Source organism: Lethenteron reissneri, chromosome 27 (assembly GCF_015708825.2).
Source record: "Lethenteron reissneri isolate LAM-NWPU_2019-01 chromosome 27, ASM1570882v1, whole genome shotgun sequence".
Lineage (NCBI taxonomy): Eukaryota > Metazoa > Chordata > Hyperoartia > Petromyzontiformes > Petromyzontidae > Lethenteron > Lethenteron reissneri.
Window position 1 is genome coordinate 17,884,546 of NC_083805.1, and position 17,448 is coordinate 17,901,993.

At 48.8% G+C, this 17,448-nt stretch overlaps 1 protein-coding gene across 2 annotated transcripts in view; it reads left to right on the forward strand.

Annotated features, from left to right (window-relative positions):
* Positions 1 to 618: 618 nt before the first annotated feature.
* Positions 619 to 17,448, forward strand: part of MAP2K7 (mitogen-activated protein kinase kinase 7) — a 30,952-nt gene continuing 14,122 nt past the window's right edge. The window contains exons 1-6 of one of the 2 annotated variants that reach the window (XM_061561615.1): positions 619 to 811; positions 4,861 to 4,905; positions 9,385 to 9,503; positions 11,781 to 11,977; positions 13,760 to 13,826; positions 15,120 to 15,233. In XM_061561615.1, the coding sequence (XP_061417599.1) occupies positions 670 to 811; positions 4,861 to 4,905; positions 9,385 to 9,503; positions 11,781 to 11,977; positions 13,760 to 13,826; positions 15,120 to 15,233 (684 nt within the window). In that variant the 5' untranslated portion in view covers positions 619 to 669. The remainder of the gene's footprint in view (positions 812 to 4,860; positions 4,906 to 9,384; positions 9,504 to 11,780; positions 11,978 to 13,759; positions 13,827 to 15,119; positions 15,234 to 17,448) is intronic. The other variant, XM_061561616.1, reaches the window with a different exon arrangement.

Consider the following 17,448-nt stretch of genomic DNA (forward strand, 5'->3'; position numbering starts at 1 on the left):
TGGTAAAACTAAATACAGTTGAGTTTTATTACGTTTTTACTGACATGCAAACAGGGACAGCTGCCATCAGGGGGTTGCCTCGGCTAAAAACATAGGAGCACAACTATGGCTGGGAATTGAGTTGAAATTCTGGCGCATTTACACACCTGCATAAATACTAATACGGATACCTTTAAAGTGAAATTGTTGGTGCTGGCAGACTCTGCCAAATTCGGCAGACTCTACCGGGGCTGGTAGACTCTACCGGAGCTGGTAGACTCTGCCAAATTGGGCAGACTCTACCGGGGCTGGCAGACTCTACCGGGGCTGGTAGACTCTACCGGGGCTGGCAGACTCTACCAAATTCGGCAGACTCTACCGGGGCTGGTAGACTCTGCCGGAGCTGGTAGACTCTACCAAATTCGGCAGACTCTACCGGGGCTGGTAGACTCTACCAAATTCGGCAGACTCTACCGGGGCTGGTAGACTCTACCGGCGCTGGTAGACTCTACCGGGGCTGGTAGACTCTACCGGGGCTGGTAGACTCTACCGGGGCTGGCAGACTCTACCAAATTCGGCAGACTCTACCGGGGCTAGTAGACTCTACCAAATTTGGCAGACTCTACCGGGGCTGGTAGACTCTACCGGAAGAGGTGGTGGAGGGAGAGAGAGCGAGCGAGGCGAAGAAAAATGTCGGCGGCGTCATCGTCTCTGGAGCAGAAGCTGTCGCGGCTGCAGGAGCGGCTGAGGCAGGAGAAGCGCGAGGCGAAGCCGCAGATCGACCTGAGCCTGGACCTGCCGGCCCAGCCGAGCCCGCGCCGCACCCGCCCCGGTGAGGACGGAGCCGAAGGAGGCGCGGCTTTTAGCCCCTTACCTCCCCCCAGCGGCACTAGGCCCGAATCGATTCCCCGCGATTTTTTGGTATTAAAACTGAGAATCGATTCTCGCCCGCTTTGGTGGGGGGCGGGGAGTTGCTGCGTGGAATCGATCTCGCTTTAGAGTCGAATTGTCTCGATTCCTTGCACATTTTATGTAATTGTCACGCAAAGGGGCTAACGATGTTGGTGCAGATGTTGGTGGTGGTGGTGATGGTGGTGATGTTGGTGGTGATGGTGGTGATGTTGGTGGTGATGATGATGGTGGTGCAGATGGTGGTGGTGGTAATGATAGTGGTGGTGATGATGATGGTGGTGGTAATGATAGTGGTGGTGATGATGATGGTGGTGGTAATGATAGTGGTGGTGGTGATGTTGGTGGTGGTGATGTTGGTGGTGATGGTGATGATGATGGTGGTGATGTTGGTGGTGATGGTGGTGATGATGGTGGTGGTGATGATGGTGGTGGTAATGATAGTGGTGGTGGTGATTATGTTGGTGATGTTGGTGGTGATTATGTTGTTGGTGGTGGTGATGTTGGTGGTGGTGATGTTGGTGGTGGTGGTGATGATGGTGATGTTGGTGGTGATGGTGATGTTGGTGGTGATGGTGATGTTGGTGGTGGTGATGTTGTTGGTGGTGGTGATGTTGTTGGTGGTGGTGGTGATGTTGTTGGTTCATGGTAGAGAGGCGACTCCTGCAGGTACGAGGAGGGAGTAGAGGATAGAGAGCAGCCTCGACGGTGAAGGGGAGACGCTTCGAACGATGCAACAACACGGAGCAAAAACAAAGATCCCCCGTGTAGCCTTAACAGACATGTGGAGCAAAGTGCTGTTAGCGAGCACCTATGAAGGCCAGCCACGGCGCACGAGGGGGTGTGTGGCCAACACCACGCTCGGCCGCCTTTGTCTCCCCAGTGGCGACGTTTACACACCGCACCAGGTACTCATTTGAGACCTGAGTCGACGTAGGGGAGGCCCAGGACCGGTTCAGATAATCCTCACCGGTGTTGGTGGCCGTGAACGGGTTTGTAGCACCAGCGCCACAGAGCAGTACGAGGCGGGGGGAGACCGCCTGAGTGAGGGCCGGCCCCGGGCTTCTTGTGCGGGCGAATCCCACCACGCGAGAAACGGCAAACGTCCTCGCTGACGGATTCGGAATCTCGTGGTGAACCACCAACCCTCGCGTCCGCGGCGCTGACCCGCACACACGCCGGGGTTCAGGACACTGAGTGGTCACTGTGAGTGGGTGGTCACTGCCCTGTGAGTGGTCACTGCCCTGTGAGTGGTCACTGCTGTAGCCGAGGGAATTCACATCCCGTGCTAGGACCACGACCTCTGCAGCCACGAAGGTCACCACCTCTCCGGACATCATCGTAGCAGCAGCGGCTTTTGGCTAACCATCGAACAAAGATGGTCACCACACTTCGCGCTTTCGGATGCGCTTCTGTGGCCGTCTGGAACGCTCTTCCGATATTATGAAGCCACTTGAGCTCTGCACTTTTAAATCATTTAGATTTTAAACTCATTTCTTTAGAACTGCTTTTTGCGTGGAGTTCATTGTCCTTTCTCAGCACCTCCGATTAGCATGGTTGGCTACCTACGGCGAGTGCGAAAGAAGTTCAACATACATTCATATTTCTCTCTCGTGGGGTGGGTGGACTCGGGCTGCCCGTATTTGCGCATGCGTCAGGTGTGTGACACAGAGTGAGCCTCGGTCTCCACGGCCGGAAGTGTAGCGGTGGTTGACGCTGGATGTGTGGAGCTCTGGTTGTCTGATATTCGACGTGAGTTGTTCGGTCACATGAACTCTCTGTTTTGCAATACGAGCAGATCCGGCTTCAGAGCTCTCAAGGCCCGGCCATGTGAGTTGAGCTCGAGATGTGGGAGCACAGTCCCAGTCTCCACCGGGTCACGGGGAGGTGGGGGGGACGCCGCGTCGGCGTTTGCTACTCAGCTCACAGCACGCACCGGCGCCTTGTGATTGGCTTGGCGTGGGTCACGTGGCTGGTCGGGGCAATGCAAACATTCAACATGGCGGGTGTTTCATTTTCATAATGGGAGATTGTTTGAAGAGCTTAAAAACAAAATCGTATTAATATTTGTTCAAGCGCATTACACGCTCCCCTTGGTTATTTCACTGAGCTTTTAGGGAAATAACCAAGGTGATTTCACTGAGGTTTTAGCACATTTACCTTCATGATATTTATTTATTTTAGTCATAGGGTAAGCAGGGCCATTTCCTTGCTATTTACTTTCCTACGTCCTGGGCAGGGATGCAGGTGAGGAGTCCAGGCGAGAGGGGAGGTCATGGGCTTGGGCCTGAGGCCTTCGTGGTATCTGCTGCTTCAGGCTTGACCTATAATTACACGGGCCGTAATTGTAATGGCCCGCTAATGTTCACCTGTTTGGAAAACAGAGCCAACGCCAAAAAATATAAAAATTACTCAACATTTGTAGGGTGCACCAAAGTCATTTCCACAGTTCCACGCATAGATCCACGCAAAGCGTAGAGCCTGTTAAGCGCTTGGGAGGAGAGAGTGGACTTACCAGTGGGGTTCGGGAGTCTAGCCGCGTTCATTCTGTTTAATCCGGTGAAAACTCAAGAGACCAGGATAGTCTCATCTGCAAGCATTAACTGCCTCGTGGTGCGTACGGTCAGAGGGAGACTCATTCCTGGAACTCCGAGAATCGTGGGAGAAAAGAGCAACGTCCCCGAAGTGTGAGATCGTCAGATAAGAGGGGGCGATTCTGAAGCCAAGGGAGTGGGGCACATTCTGGAGGTTTTTATTCCACATACTGAACGGCAAGCTTCTCCAGTTCTAAAGACGTGCGGGAGTGGTTGTGCTTTGTTGCTGAGCACAGGCCAAACGGAACAAAACGCCAAGTGGCCAGCAACAAGCGGCACGGTTAAAGTTGTAAGACTATAAAACTAAAAACTTGTTTTATTTTACCAGGTAAGGCCTACTGAGCTATATAACTCTTTTTATTAGAAGCAACCTTGGCCACAAAAGCGGCTTATCACGTGGAAATTTGCAGCAGCCAAATACTGTAAACGCACATTGATTCTAAATGTGGAGGGAAAAACTGGAGGTCTGGGAGAAAATCCACACGACCACGGAGGGAGAGAGACATGCAAACTCCAAATATACAGCAGGCGTCAGGGTCGGGACCAAACCCACGACCTCCTGTATACCAGATCAGGTAGTTAACATCTCCTAGCCACCGCGGTGCGCCACAGACAACGCATTTCTTGAACGTTATAAGGAATTGTAAAAAAGAGATGATGGATGGGAATTTCAAAGTGGAGCAGCATTTGGGAAGAAGCAGAAAGAGACGTGTTGTGATCTGCAGTGTGGTGAGTGAGTGAGTGAGTTGGTGACTGAGTGAGTGTGTTGTGACCTGCAGTGTGGTGGTTGAACACTGTGAGTGGTGGATTCAAGTTCACGGGAACAGTAACCCTGGCAGCAGCAATAGGAGAGCGATCAGGACGTGACTGAGCACCGCTGACTGGAGGGAATTAGTCGGTGCTGGATCATCAATCAGCATGACACTGCTCATATCATCTTCTAGTCAAATCAAAGTGACATGCAGACAGTGCAAGATCGGTGAAGGGAGCACGTTTTGTCCCACCTTTCGCCGAGTAGCTGGCCATTGTGGGTTAACCCCTATCCAGTTCTCGCACTTACTCAGGCCTGCACAACTCTCACACCTCTTTGCCTCGGCAAAGGAGTGCTCCGTGGAAGAGGACATTGCACTGAACTCAAACGCACAGCACCGCTCACAGCAATGCACCATCGTTCCATTTCTGCGTCCCTCGTTCCATGAATCTGTAAAAAAAATATCTTTTTTTTTGGTTGTGTTGCAAATTTTGTGTTTTGCCCTCTCCTTCCCGTCTCGGTGCTTCTCTCTGTCTCCGTGTGTGTCAGCCCAGCCCCCCACCTCCGCTGTCACCTCTCTCCGTCTCATGCCGTCGATCTCATTTCTCTCCCCACCCCCCTCCTCAGTCATTGTTGTTACCCTAGCTTCGCCCACTCGACAGCAAACGCAAGGTAACCTCACGAGCGAGCGAGCGAGGCGCCGCCGCTACTGCACGCCACCGCAATCGCGTAGCGCGGTAACCTCGCTCCTGCACACGCATCAAAGCCGCGGGAGTGGCGGCCCGCACCACAGATATAAAGCATGCCGTTACCCAACGGCAAGCACGCTTGTGGCTCACCGACTAATGGCCTCGGCTCGCGTGGATGCATCTGTGCAAGTTCATGCATTTTTGCATCGCTTCATAGTTGCATAGAGGCAATTTACCTGGTCCTTCAGTTTTTCCCTCCACTTTTAAAAACGTGCGTTGAGAGTATTTGACTGCAATACATTTCCTAATGATAAGCCACTTCGTTGAGCTATCATTTGTGGCCAGGTAGCTTCTGAAAAAGAGCTACATAGCTCAGTGGGGCTTTACCTGGTAAAATAAAAAATAGTTTTTAGTTTAAATTTGTGGTTCATTTTCAAATTCGGGATTTGACTTGTGTTGCAAAAAAAGGCCTCGAACACATTCGCCAAGTGTCGGGGAATGTCACATGTACCGTACATAACCTGAGTCCGTTCTCCTGCAAACATCATTGGGCAGCAGCAGGAATTGAGCCCTCGACCCTCTGATTGGTCCAGCAGTGCGTGGCAAGTGTGCTCACGAGTGGACCGCCCTCCAACGAGCCGTGTCACGTCCAGGGGACTTTCACTGCCTTTACTTTATAGAGCTGCGTAAGTGGGGAAACTTTGTGCAGCGCGGCTCGTCAATGACCATGAACAATTGCTCGCCAGTGCCTCATCCACGTGGTCAGCCGTTGCAATGCAGAGTTCAGGTTTCAAGTTTATTTAGTTGAGAACTCAGAAAGAGATGAGGATAGTCTCCATTGCAAATCTGACCTAGGTCACCAAGAAGACAAAAGCGATTGCATAACATCAAAGTACAAGAAAAAATATTCTTGGGTCTTTCGGTAAAGTCACGTAGATAGGTTCAAAGAAAAAAACAAAGCTACGACATATCAATCGTCATCAGGAAAAAAATTATCCTGATGACGATTGCTTGTGTTGCGATCGAAACGTCGTAGTTTTTTTGTTATTTTTTGTTATTTTCTTTGAACCTATCTACGTGACTTTACCGAAAGATCCAAGAATATGAATTCCTGCAGTCACGAAAGCTTTAAGTCAAGATTTTACAAGAATAAAGCAAATGAAAATCTTTAGAGCCAAAATAACTGAATTGGTGCAAAATAAGCACCGAAATAAATATGAAATGTATACATTTCCTGCAACGAAAGTTAATTTGGACAAATTGTTTATAAAACCAGGGTAAATTAAAGTTACGCTGAACGTCGACATAGATTCGGGGCCACTATTGCGTAAACGGACGAGAGCGTGCGAGTAAAATACAACTGCACGTGAAGTGATCGCACAGAATCGACAGCTCGGCATCAACTTGTGATCGAGATTGAAGAGTAACCGAGGGCGTGTTTTCAAGCGATGGAATTCCAGGTGTTTGGGGCCATTCATAAAACAGAGGTTCTTGCCAAAAATCCATTCGCATATTCTGCGGCCTCCACGACATGCTGCATTAACCAGCCAAACCGCGTGCCCGACGTCGCTGAATATTAACACTTGACGTATGATATTTACGCTCTTAACAGCGCCGTTATAAATTAACAGCACGCGGACACTCTTGCGTTGGCAGTGGCACCTCCGTTCTCAGCGTCTGGTTTTTGCTCTTCGCAAACCTGGCAAAGCGGAGGCAGGCTGGGTTTCCCACAGCGACACATGCGAGTTGCCTGATTGGCTACTCCTGGCACCGCTGTTGCGCGATTGGCCCGCTCCGAGCTGCGTTGGCGGTTCTCAAGTGTGCAGCTGCCACGTGAGGCTCTCTGAAGCGTTCAGTGGAAACCCAGGCTGACGACTTTGTTTGGTTTCAGAGCGAAATCCATCCACGCGCACAAACCACCTCCCCTGTTTTATTAACTCTCATCATCGTTGCGCATGATGTGGTGTGTGCGCAGTGCGTATAACCTCCTGCTGTATGGCTCTGCAGTTCGTGTGAACTCGGGGTGTTGAATGCATCCTATATTGACCTTAACTTGTGTGGTGGATGTGAGGTTTGTGCTGTGAAGAAAGCCCATTACCCAAAACGTCGCCTATTGAATACATAAATGGTTATTTTTCCTTTTAAGGCCACAGTGTTATTGGTGAATGTGTTGCGTCTTTTGTTAATTTGGTCATGTATAACCATTTAAAGAGAATTAATCACTATTTTACAATGCCGTATTGTTTGTACACTGTTCCGTTGTTACTTGAAATGTAACTTTTGGGTAGACACGAGCGGTCCATGCTCGGTGTCCACACGTAGCGCGGGGCCCTCGCACTGCACGCCGTGTGTCACACCGATGGGTACGGTGTACGCACGCCGCATAGCGATCGTGTAGTAAGTAGCACTGGGTTGGAAACGGCGCCCGGCTAAATGGGCTTTCACTTCCCGCCTCGTTGCATATCCCTGTGGGAAGGGTGAAGTGAGTTCGGTCACTTTGTCTCCGTAGCCATATTTTTTGGTGTCACGGTGACCATGTTGTATGGTTGCTTGGTGGTCATGTTACAAGGCAGTTGTCTTCTTGGCAGCTGATTGGCCGGTGTAGTGGGAGATATGACATAGCAACCAGTGCCACACCGCTATATTTGCGACCTCACTTGGACTCGCATTTTTACTTCAACATTTATTACATTGTCTCATTCGGAGTGTCAGATCTTATCTACAGTTGCAGTCTGCCTGATTTTATGAGTGTTTTCTGTACCGAGGCCCCTGGGCCCGGGTCTCACGCTCACAGCAAGCAGCTGCAATGCCACGGAATCATTGCGGAAGCGAGATCAGAATCGGGATATTTATTTATGCTGGAGGAATCCGATGAGCTATAAAGCTCTTTTTTTAAACAGATGCCCAGCATATACTGCGCACTTTGATGTCGGCCGCCCATCCGTGTTTGCGCTAAAACACTCGGCGGAGCGAAAACCGAAACAAGCTAAAATAATCTATCCTCACCGTCGATTACATGACAATTTATTTGCAATGTAAGGACGGGTGGAGGGCTTAGGGGAGGGGCTGAGCTCATGTACTCTCCATGGCTCACAGGCATCGGGCCCTGCCTGTGGTTCTCTGTCTGGACCAGAACTGGGCCATTCCCTGGGCCAGCAGACTCTTGGTTCTAACAGCTCTGAGGGACAGAAGGCATTGGAGACCATGGCATCGTGAGGACCGCCTTCCTGCAGTGGTCTCCATTTTGCAAGCTGCTCTTTGCTGTGATCACTGAAGCCTGTGGAGTAGCTTAAGGAATCGTGCCGCAACTTGTGGATTGCATCTGCTGCCCGCAGTGTTGCCGTCTCAAATCGAGTGGCTTTATTGGTCATTCAAATAAGCACCGGAAATTTGCTGGGCTAAAGCGTCATTCGTTCCCGCTGACCGCGTCCTCGTGGATGAGACGCTGTGCATTGAAAAAACTGTCCAGCACAAGAGCGCGGAGGAGATGGTGACGGTGAACGGTGACTGGAATGTGGGGGCTGTGTGATTGAGAGCCTTGTCAAGAGAGATGCCATGTTTAGGGCGCCACGGTGGTGAGATGTTAAACTCCCTCGCCTGGTATATAGGAGAGCGTGGGTTCGATCCCTACCCTGACGCCTGTATATTTGGAGTTTGCATGTTCTCCCCCTGGTCGCGTGGATTTGTCTCCGGGTCCTCTGGATTTTCTCTCCACGTTTATAATCAACACGCGTTTCGAGTATTTGGCTGCTATAAATTTCCACTTGATAAGCCACTTCGTTGAGCTATCATTTGTGGCCAGGTGGTTTCTGAAAAAGAGCTGCTTAGCTCAGTGGACATTACCTGGTAAAATAAAAATAATAATTTACCTTTAGGTGATATCTTGGTCGTTATGTAAAGCGATGCATTTCACAGGTGAGAATGTGGATGGATAGAACTTGTACTCAGATCTTTGGGTAATGGGGAAAATGGACTTGACGGAGACACATGTTTTGAAAGCTAAACTAATGAGCATTCTTTTAGTCGAATATGAGAACGCGACGTATTTTTGTGGTTAAATCTTGACTTAAAGCTTTCGTGACTGCAGGAATTCATATTGTTTGGGTCTTTCGGTAAAGCCACGTATATAGAAAAAATAATCACGATATCACGACATTTCGATAGCAACACAAACAATCGTCATCAGGTGACGGTTGCTTGTTTATTAGTATTATTTTTTCTATCTACGTGGCTTTACCGAAAGACCCAAACAATATGAATTCCTGCAGTCACGAAAGCTTTAAGTCAAGATTTAACCCAAAGAATATATTTTTGTGGCTGTCGCGCTCATCAATGGAATTGTCTCACTGCCCCGTGTTCACGTGTGTGTGTGTCTACGTGCTTATTCTTATGCATCTGTGCTTGGCGCTGCGTTTCATTGTGTCTCCTTGTGCCCCCGTATCTGTATGTGTGCGCGTGTCAGTGGGTCTCACCCTGCAGCCTCCGACCCAGACCTCCACCTATCAGAGCGATGGGCAGAGGCACCAACACACACCAACGCAGGGAGCACAACACACGACACACACGCACCAGTCCACACAGGTGAGCAATGCAGCAGCGTAGCAGCGCGGTGGTACACACTCGTACCTCACAGCTAGAAGCACCTGGGTTCAAACCCCGACTCGGGTGCCTTTCTGTGTGGAGTCTGTATGTTCTCCCCCCCTCCCCCCCGTGTCTACATGGGTTTTCTTTGGATTCTTAGGTTCCCTGCCAGAGCAAAAGTAAAGATGCAATGTTATTGGTATTGGCCAAACAGCCTAATGCATAAAAAATACAGTGATTTCCCCACTATACGTAAGGGATGCATTCCTGGGGGAATGCTACTTAACTCGAAATTACTTCAAGCGTACTCTAATTTTTCCATAGGGTTATGTTCCTAGCCGACATTTCTGGAAAAAAATACGTAACTAAATGTCATGAAGTGTGCAAAAATGCATGTGATTACAATTTAGCATACATTTTTTTACTAATTATAAATTCAAATAATGCAATTCGGTGGTTGAAGAGCTATGCTGATTTTGATGTTCAATCCAGACAGTGAGTCTTTCTAAAATTCCACAACTTCTATACGAGTTGTTTTAGTGGCAGTTAAAGGTTCCACATTTTTAGCAAATTCTATAATGTTTCTCGCATTCACTTGAATACTTCTCACCGAGGTCGTGGGTAGGCCAAGAATTCTGGCAAGAAAGACTTCCTTGACACCTGCCTCAAAATGCTTTGAAATTTCTAATTTAACCTCGAGATGAATACTTATCCTTCAACCTTTTTTTGCCAGAGGCAATGTGATTATTTCCAGACGGGTGGAGGCCACTTTCGCTGATGAGACATCATAAGTGCGAGGGGCGCTACACATTTGAAACCATTGCGGTTTGACAGCAGCACGATGATGATGATGATGATGGGGGTGTCTTCACATTTGTGTATTGTCGGTGGGCCGCACGTCAGGGGCCGCCAGTGGCCCACGGGCCTTGCAATGAAGAACACTCTTCTAAGCCCTTTGTACTTTTTTTGTTTTAGCGATCGCCTCACGCTGTACAGTATTTATACCTCACCCATGCGCAACGAACATACAAAATGGAGGACTGGCAGGCGGAGCGCGTGGCAGAGGCATTTCTGGCTGTCCGCATTACGCGCGTACAGCCCTGTATAACGTTGCAAAAAATGTACAAATAGATGTTTCGCTTGCACAGTTTTTTCATAAGGACGCTTGTATGCGACGCATTACACTTACGAGGAAATATACCTGTCAACCCCTTATCAGTGCCTACCTTATTACAGACCTTATTGGTCACCCCGTACCCCTTAGAAATCTCAACGTTCATCCTACAAAGTCCCATCACAAGGGAGAAACACAAACAAATAGACAATAAAAATGTTTTGCCCGTATTGAAACGGCTGTACGCCATATGGACCTGAAAACTCAATTTCCCTGTACAAGAATACGGGTAAACTATATGGGTTGACAGGTATGAAATATGTTCCCAAATCAATCAACAACACATAATGCGACAGCTTACAGCGGGGTATTTATTATACTCGATTAGAATTACACGCAGCAGCAACATCGCTTCTTACTGCGAAAACTTGGCAGGACCCTCCTGAGAGAGAGAGTCTTGCGACTCAGTGAGGCTTTCCTGGGTAAACAAAGGGCACAACAACAACGTAATGTACGACCCTTCACCTTTCCTGTCTCTTTTAAAGAAGTTGTTTGACCTACGCTGCGGTTGCAGGGAACCCCTTGTCAGTTCACCAATTGTTCATTCGGAAATATTACACAAACATACTATGAAAGAAACGTGTCTTGTACCACGACACTTCATTGCCGGTGCTCGTTACGAAAGCTAAGTTCTCGCTAACGTGGCAAGCCCACTGGCTCACCCCTCCTTACAAAGATAGCAAAACTGGCGAACTTCATTAGAATTTTACTCTATTCATTGGCGGGCAGAATGTTTTGAAAGGAGTGTCGCTTCAAAATGAGTGCAATGCAACCATCCCCAATCTATCGGCGAGTTCTGGCTGACCCCATGCCCCGACTGGACATCGGTGGGAAAGAGCTTTGTCGCTTATCAGATTCCTCAAGGATGAATGAAGATTCTGATTGCGTTGGACAGGACGAAGACGGTCAGAGTTAATGGAGGACAGTCAAATGGGCGTCATGAGGCTTTGACGGTGTGTGGATGTGGGTGAACACTGACCTGTGAGGTAGCATGGCTGACAGACGGGGGGGGGGGGGGTTGTTTGCGTCTCCATGGGCTTTGGCTGCTGGCGGACTAACTTGTTGTTTTTCGATCGGGGTGCTTTTTTTTTGCTGGTTTGCAGGCGTGTTTACAAGCCAGAGGGACAACGCACACCCACCACAGCGTGAACACAACACACACCTCGCCGACCACGCACACCTCGCACGCCACGCACACCACGCCTCCGGGGAACACGCAGCATGGCACGGTCCCCAGGTTTCGACAGACACTGCAGCTACCTCCGTCATCTTATGGCTCGACCCCTCGGAGTTTAGAGAGGTGAGCGCTTGCTTGTTCGTGTGTCTTGCTTTCAGGCGGCAGGGTGGCGGAGTCGTTACACGTGCAGCTCATAGCAAGCATGGCCTTATTCCCGAATAGGGAGCCTTTCTGCGTGGAGTTTGTGTGTTCTCACCCTGTTCTGCACGGGTTTCCTCCAGGTTCCTCCCGTAGCTAAACCACTCAACATAACAGGTCTTGGCCAAATATCCCAGTACTAAAATATCTGCAAACTTGCTCAGTTTGGGATGACACACAGAAGCAACATCGCCCCCCCCCCCCCAGTGGCAGCGCGGTTTGCCGCTTAGTGCAGAGGCCCACGATTTGAATCCAGCTGCCGTGCTGGTTAACGCTGTGGGGTTGTTATTAGCTGTAAAAATGTGCGCAGTCTGCATCACAGTGGATGTTGTGTGCCGGCTTCTTGCTCAAAATCTGCCAATTTTTTTTTTTAAATCACCGGCTAATTATCATAATTGGAATCGAGGCATTCCTCTTATAGCGCAGCCTTTTATAACGCTCTTTCCTTGTAACGTTCTTTGCCCTGGAGGAAAATTACTGCGCGGATCAACCCATATATGGAAGAGAGTGGGCGTGGCGTTGCCCGTAGGGGCGTGTCTCAGCCAAAGAACAGTTTTGTGGAGCCTAAATCGAGGTGTCCGTTGTATCGATTCTGGTCATAGTCGATCCAACAGCCACTTTCGAGGAGCGATTCACCGAGGGTTAATCGGTGCAGGAATTCGTTGGCGAGCGATCCACGGATCGAGTAATCTCATTTGTTAGTACAGCTTCGTCGGTGGTTAATCTTACGTGAGTGAGTGGATCACCCGTTGTGTTTTACATGTTCTCATTAAAACTTATTTTTATTTATATAATGCTTTTATATATTTATCATGTGCTCAGTGTCATTAAGGCTATTACCGATGCCCCAATGAAGCCCTCGTATATCGCTCCTAGGTAACAAAATAGCGCTCTCGTTGACGCATCTCCATTGGAACCGTGTTATAATGACCTCTCGCGCTGTTTACCTAGAACGCATCCTGAGGCTATAAGAGGTCTGCCCGTATGCATAATAATTATCGCCCCTCTACTGTGAAAACTTGGCAGGAGTCTTCTGAAAAAAGATTCTTTAGACTAAGGGAGCATTTCTTGGGTGAATAGGTGTAATATCAATAAAAAAATATATATCTCATTGCGTCAAATACACGCATACTGAACACCGTGGCAGGTGCAGTGGTTAATGCACTGCTCTGCGAACCTGGCAACCCGAGTTCACATCCTGACCAGGGCTAACAGTGACAATTAATATCCGAACCCCTCCTGCACTCCCCCCACCCCTCCACCAATCGGCAGTGACTGGCATGGTGGAATATTGTGGTGGTAAAAAAAACGCTCATATGTGGGGAGGCCTTCATCCGTTGGTGAATTGAGAATTTTCCACACGTAAGATTGAGAATGGCAGAAATGTATTCGGAAAACAATTGAGGCAGTGGCTTATTCAGGATTTCGGTAGGCTGTGTTGAGGATGCTGACTTTGATTTGTTTGACCAGGCGAGAGCTCGAGAGGAAAGGGGTAATCTCATTTTTCACGACTGGCCTGGGACACCGAAAAAAGTGGTGGTGCGGAACGTGAGATTTGGACCGTGCCGAGAGATGCTCGGGGCCACCTCTGGGCAGTCGGTACACGAGAGGGTCCTCCGCTGGTGGCACTGCCCTCCGAGCTGCGAGGGAGTCGCTGCACCTGTGTGGTGTGTACATGTGGGTCTTGCCGTTGTGTGCGTTCTGCAGTGTCGAAATTGACCAGAAGCTGCAGGAGATCATGAATCAGACCGGCTTCCTGACGCTGGATGGGAAGGTACGCGCAGAACAAACTAAACCGTGCACTTGCATTTGACAACAACGACGACAACAACAACCGCCGTTCACCATTAAGTGGCGGTGACGTCACCACGGCGCTTCTGCTATGCTAGGTGCACTTTGAGGCCACGTGAAATGTCAAAGGCTCGCTGGCAGGAGGTCATGGAACAGACCCAGGTGCCTGTGGGTTCACTGAGATGGCTGGCTGACGCACCACCTGTGCTCCCCACTGAGCAAGCACACACACGCATGTCTATAATAGCTGGTAAACAAAGGGACATTTTGCATTGAAAAGTTAAAGGGAAATTGCGTGAGATATACCGTGGGTATTGAGTCATACATGCGCATTGTGTCTGCGTTGACATCACCATGGCCCTTGCCTAAAAATGCACACGAATAACTATGCAGTCCAATAATGAGCATAAGAAAGAGATAACTCGCCTCATTCAAATCACAAGCATGTATACCAGTTGAGTTACTTTACCATTTTCCAAACCAGAATAGTTTTAATTAAACAGCTACAACTTGCGCTGTGTCATGATGAGGATGATTTTTACTTTTATGGTTTGTTTCCGATTATAATCGATGGATTTAGAGAAAAATTGTAGGTTAATGACATCATCCAAAATGTTAAGAACAGTGAGTGGGTTTGGGCAGGATTGTGTCACGGCCGAAAAGAGGTGATGGAGGATGGTCAAGGATAATCACGGGTGGCAGCCAAAGGATGGAATGCATCCGAGAGGTCGTCCACCGGGAAGTTGGAGCAATGAAATCAGGTTGTGTGCGGGTGCTGGACGGATTGCGGCATAGTCGGATCGTGGGAGGTGTCTTGGGGAGGCCTTCACCCAGCAGAGGATCGATCGAGGCCGATGGTGTTGACTGCAGCTTATTGAAATAAAAATGCATTCGCTGCGTTCACAGTGCAGTTGTTTGAAAGAATATGAATAACATCCATTTGCGTCTGTCGTATTGATTTCCCAAACACTTAGTTGAATAAAATGGTGAATAAAAAAACTGTAAATCTTATTCTTGCCGTATGGCTGCCGATGTTAGATGCAGATCAACAACTACAATTTCACATTCAGGTGGTAGTCAAGCCCAGATAACCGCGGCACAACCAGCGGAGTAGTGCGTCGCTGTGATGTCTCCTTCGTATTTGTGGATCGGGCATTGCTTCGTTAGATGTCGTACGGCCTGTTCAAAATGGTAAATGAGGCTTTGTTATGACATTAAGCTACTCTGTTGGCAGCGCACGTTAATGCGGTGAATTGCGGGTGTGTGTCGGTAACAGCGCTACCGGGCTGATATCAGCGAGCTGGAAACCCTGGGTGAGATGGGCAGCGGCACCTGCGGGCAAGTGTGGAAAATGCGCTACAAACCAACGTCGCACATCCTGGCCGTGAAGGTGAGCGAGCTGCACGCTCCGTGACGACGCGTGGGAAGCTATGCTTTCTCTCGCCGCGTGGTGGCGTGAGCACGGTCATCACCGTCAATCCACTTTCGATGTTTCTGTTGCCGTGCTCATCGCACCTCCGATTAGCGCACGCCGGCCTTCATCGGTGCCCACTAACAGCACTTGCACGAAGTGGTCTACAGAGGGGAGCTTTGCCATTGTGTGCGTTGTGCATGCATTTATTGTGGTTCAAATGTGATTGTAGAAGCCCCGGTATGAAATCTGTTCGTCCTGCAGCCCGCGTTCACTGATGCACACCCTGACACACTCTCACCGCCATTTCTTCTCTGTGGAAACGTGGTAGTTTAGGAATAGGAGCCGTTGTCCAAAGAACCAGTCGTACACGTTTCTGGTGTTCTAAGAATTGCTGGTGTGGCATACCATTTTACGCTGGCACATTTTCGATCACTGCACTGCGTCTGTATATTTGCACATCAGAGTATAATAACTTTAAATTGTAATGCACCACAGTATTCGCTCACTCTTGTAGAGAGAAAGAGAGAGAACGACTCGGAGGCACGATGAAACAGACACGCGGTGATCTGGCGCCAATAATAACCCCGAGCTCTGCAGTCCTCTCGATATTCAGGTGTTATCGGCCTGTCAATGAGCGTTTACATATCGGAGGCACCTGGAGAAAACCCAGATGTGCAAGTGAGGAACACTGTCCCGTGCACTCAACATGCAAATGAAAAAGGAAGTTTTAGTTTTCTGCTATCACCCTCCTTTCCATTTGTCACGTTTGTGCTCAAAGTCAACCGCTGCAAGTGTCGTTCTCATCCGTTTGTATTTACACGCGACGTTGGAACGCCTCTTCCCCGCTGCATACGTCGGCTATACCAGCCAAAGGCAGAATCTTTATTTATCCCGGAGGAATCCTATGAGCTGTGAAGATGTCCAGGAATTATTGAGGGGGGTTGTCTTTAAGCTTGCAGTGCTTCAGTATCACGGGAAAACGATTAAAACCAGGAGGCATGACCTTGGAAATAACAAACTTGTAATTTGAATAGCACTCTAGTACAGATCATCATATAAATGTGTGTGTACTGTGTACAGTGAGGGAAAAAAGTATTTGATCCCCTGCTGATTTTGTACGTTTGCCCACTGACAAAGAAATTATCAGTCTATAATTTTAATGGGAGGTTTATTTGAACAGTGAGAGACAGAATAACAACAAAAAAATCCCGAAAAACGCATGTCAAAAATGTTATAAATTGATTTGCATTTTAATGAGGGAAATAAGTATTTGACCCCCTCTCAATCAGAAAGATTTCTGGCTCCCCAGTTGTCTTTTATATAGGTAAAGAGCTGAGATTAGGAGCACACTCTTAAAGGGAGTGCTCCTAATCGCAGCTTGTTACCTGTATAAAAGACACCTGTTCACAGAAGCGATCAATCAATCAGATTCCAAACTCTCCACCATGGCCAAGACCAAAGAGTTCTCCAAGGATGTCAGGGACACGATTGTAGGCCTACACAAGGCTGGAATGGGCTACAAGACCATCGCCAAGCAGCTTGGTGAGAAGGTGAAAACAGTTGGTGTGATTATTTGCAAATGGAAGAAACACAAAAGAACTGTCAATCTCCCTTGGCCTGGGGCTCCATGCAAGATCTCACCTCGTGGAGTTGCAATGATCATGAGAACGTTGAGGAATCAGCCCAGAACTACACGGGAGGATCTTGTCAATGATCTCAAGGCAGCTGGGACCATAGTCACCAAGAAAACAATTGGTAACACACTACGCCGTGAAGGACTGAAATCCTGCAGCGCCCGCAAGGTCCCCCTGCTCAAGAAAGCGCATATACAGGCACGTCTGAAGTTTGCCAATGAACATCTGAATGATTCAGAGGACAACTGGGTGAAAGTGTTGTGGTCAGATGAGACCAAAATGAAGCTCTTTGGCATCAACTCAACTCGCTGTGTTTGGAGGAGGAGGAATGCTGCCTATGACCCCAAGAACACCATCCCAACCGTCAAACATGGAGGTAGAAACATTATGCTTTGGGGGTGTTTTTCTGCTAAGGAGACAGGATAACTTCACCGCATCAAAGGGACGATGGACGGGGCCATGTACCGTCAAATCTTGGGTGAGAACCTCCTTCCCTCAGCCATGGCATTGAAATTGGGTCGTGGATTGGTTTTCCAGCATGACAATGACCCAAAACA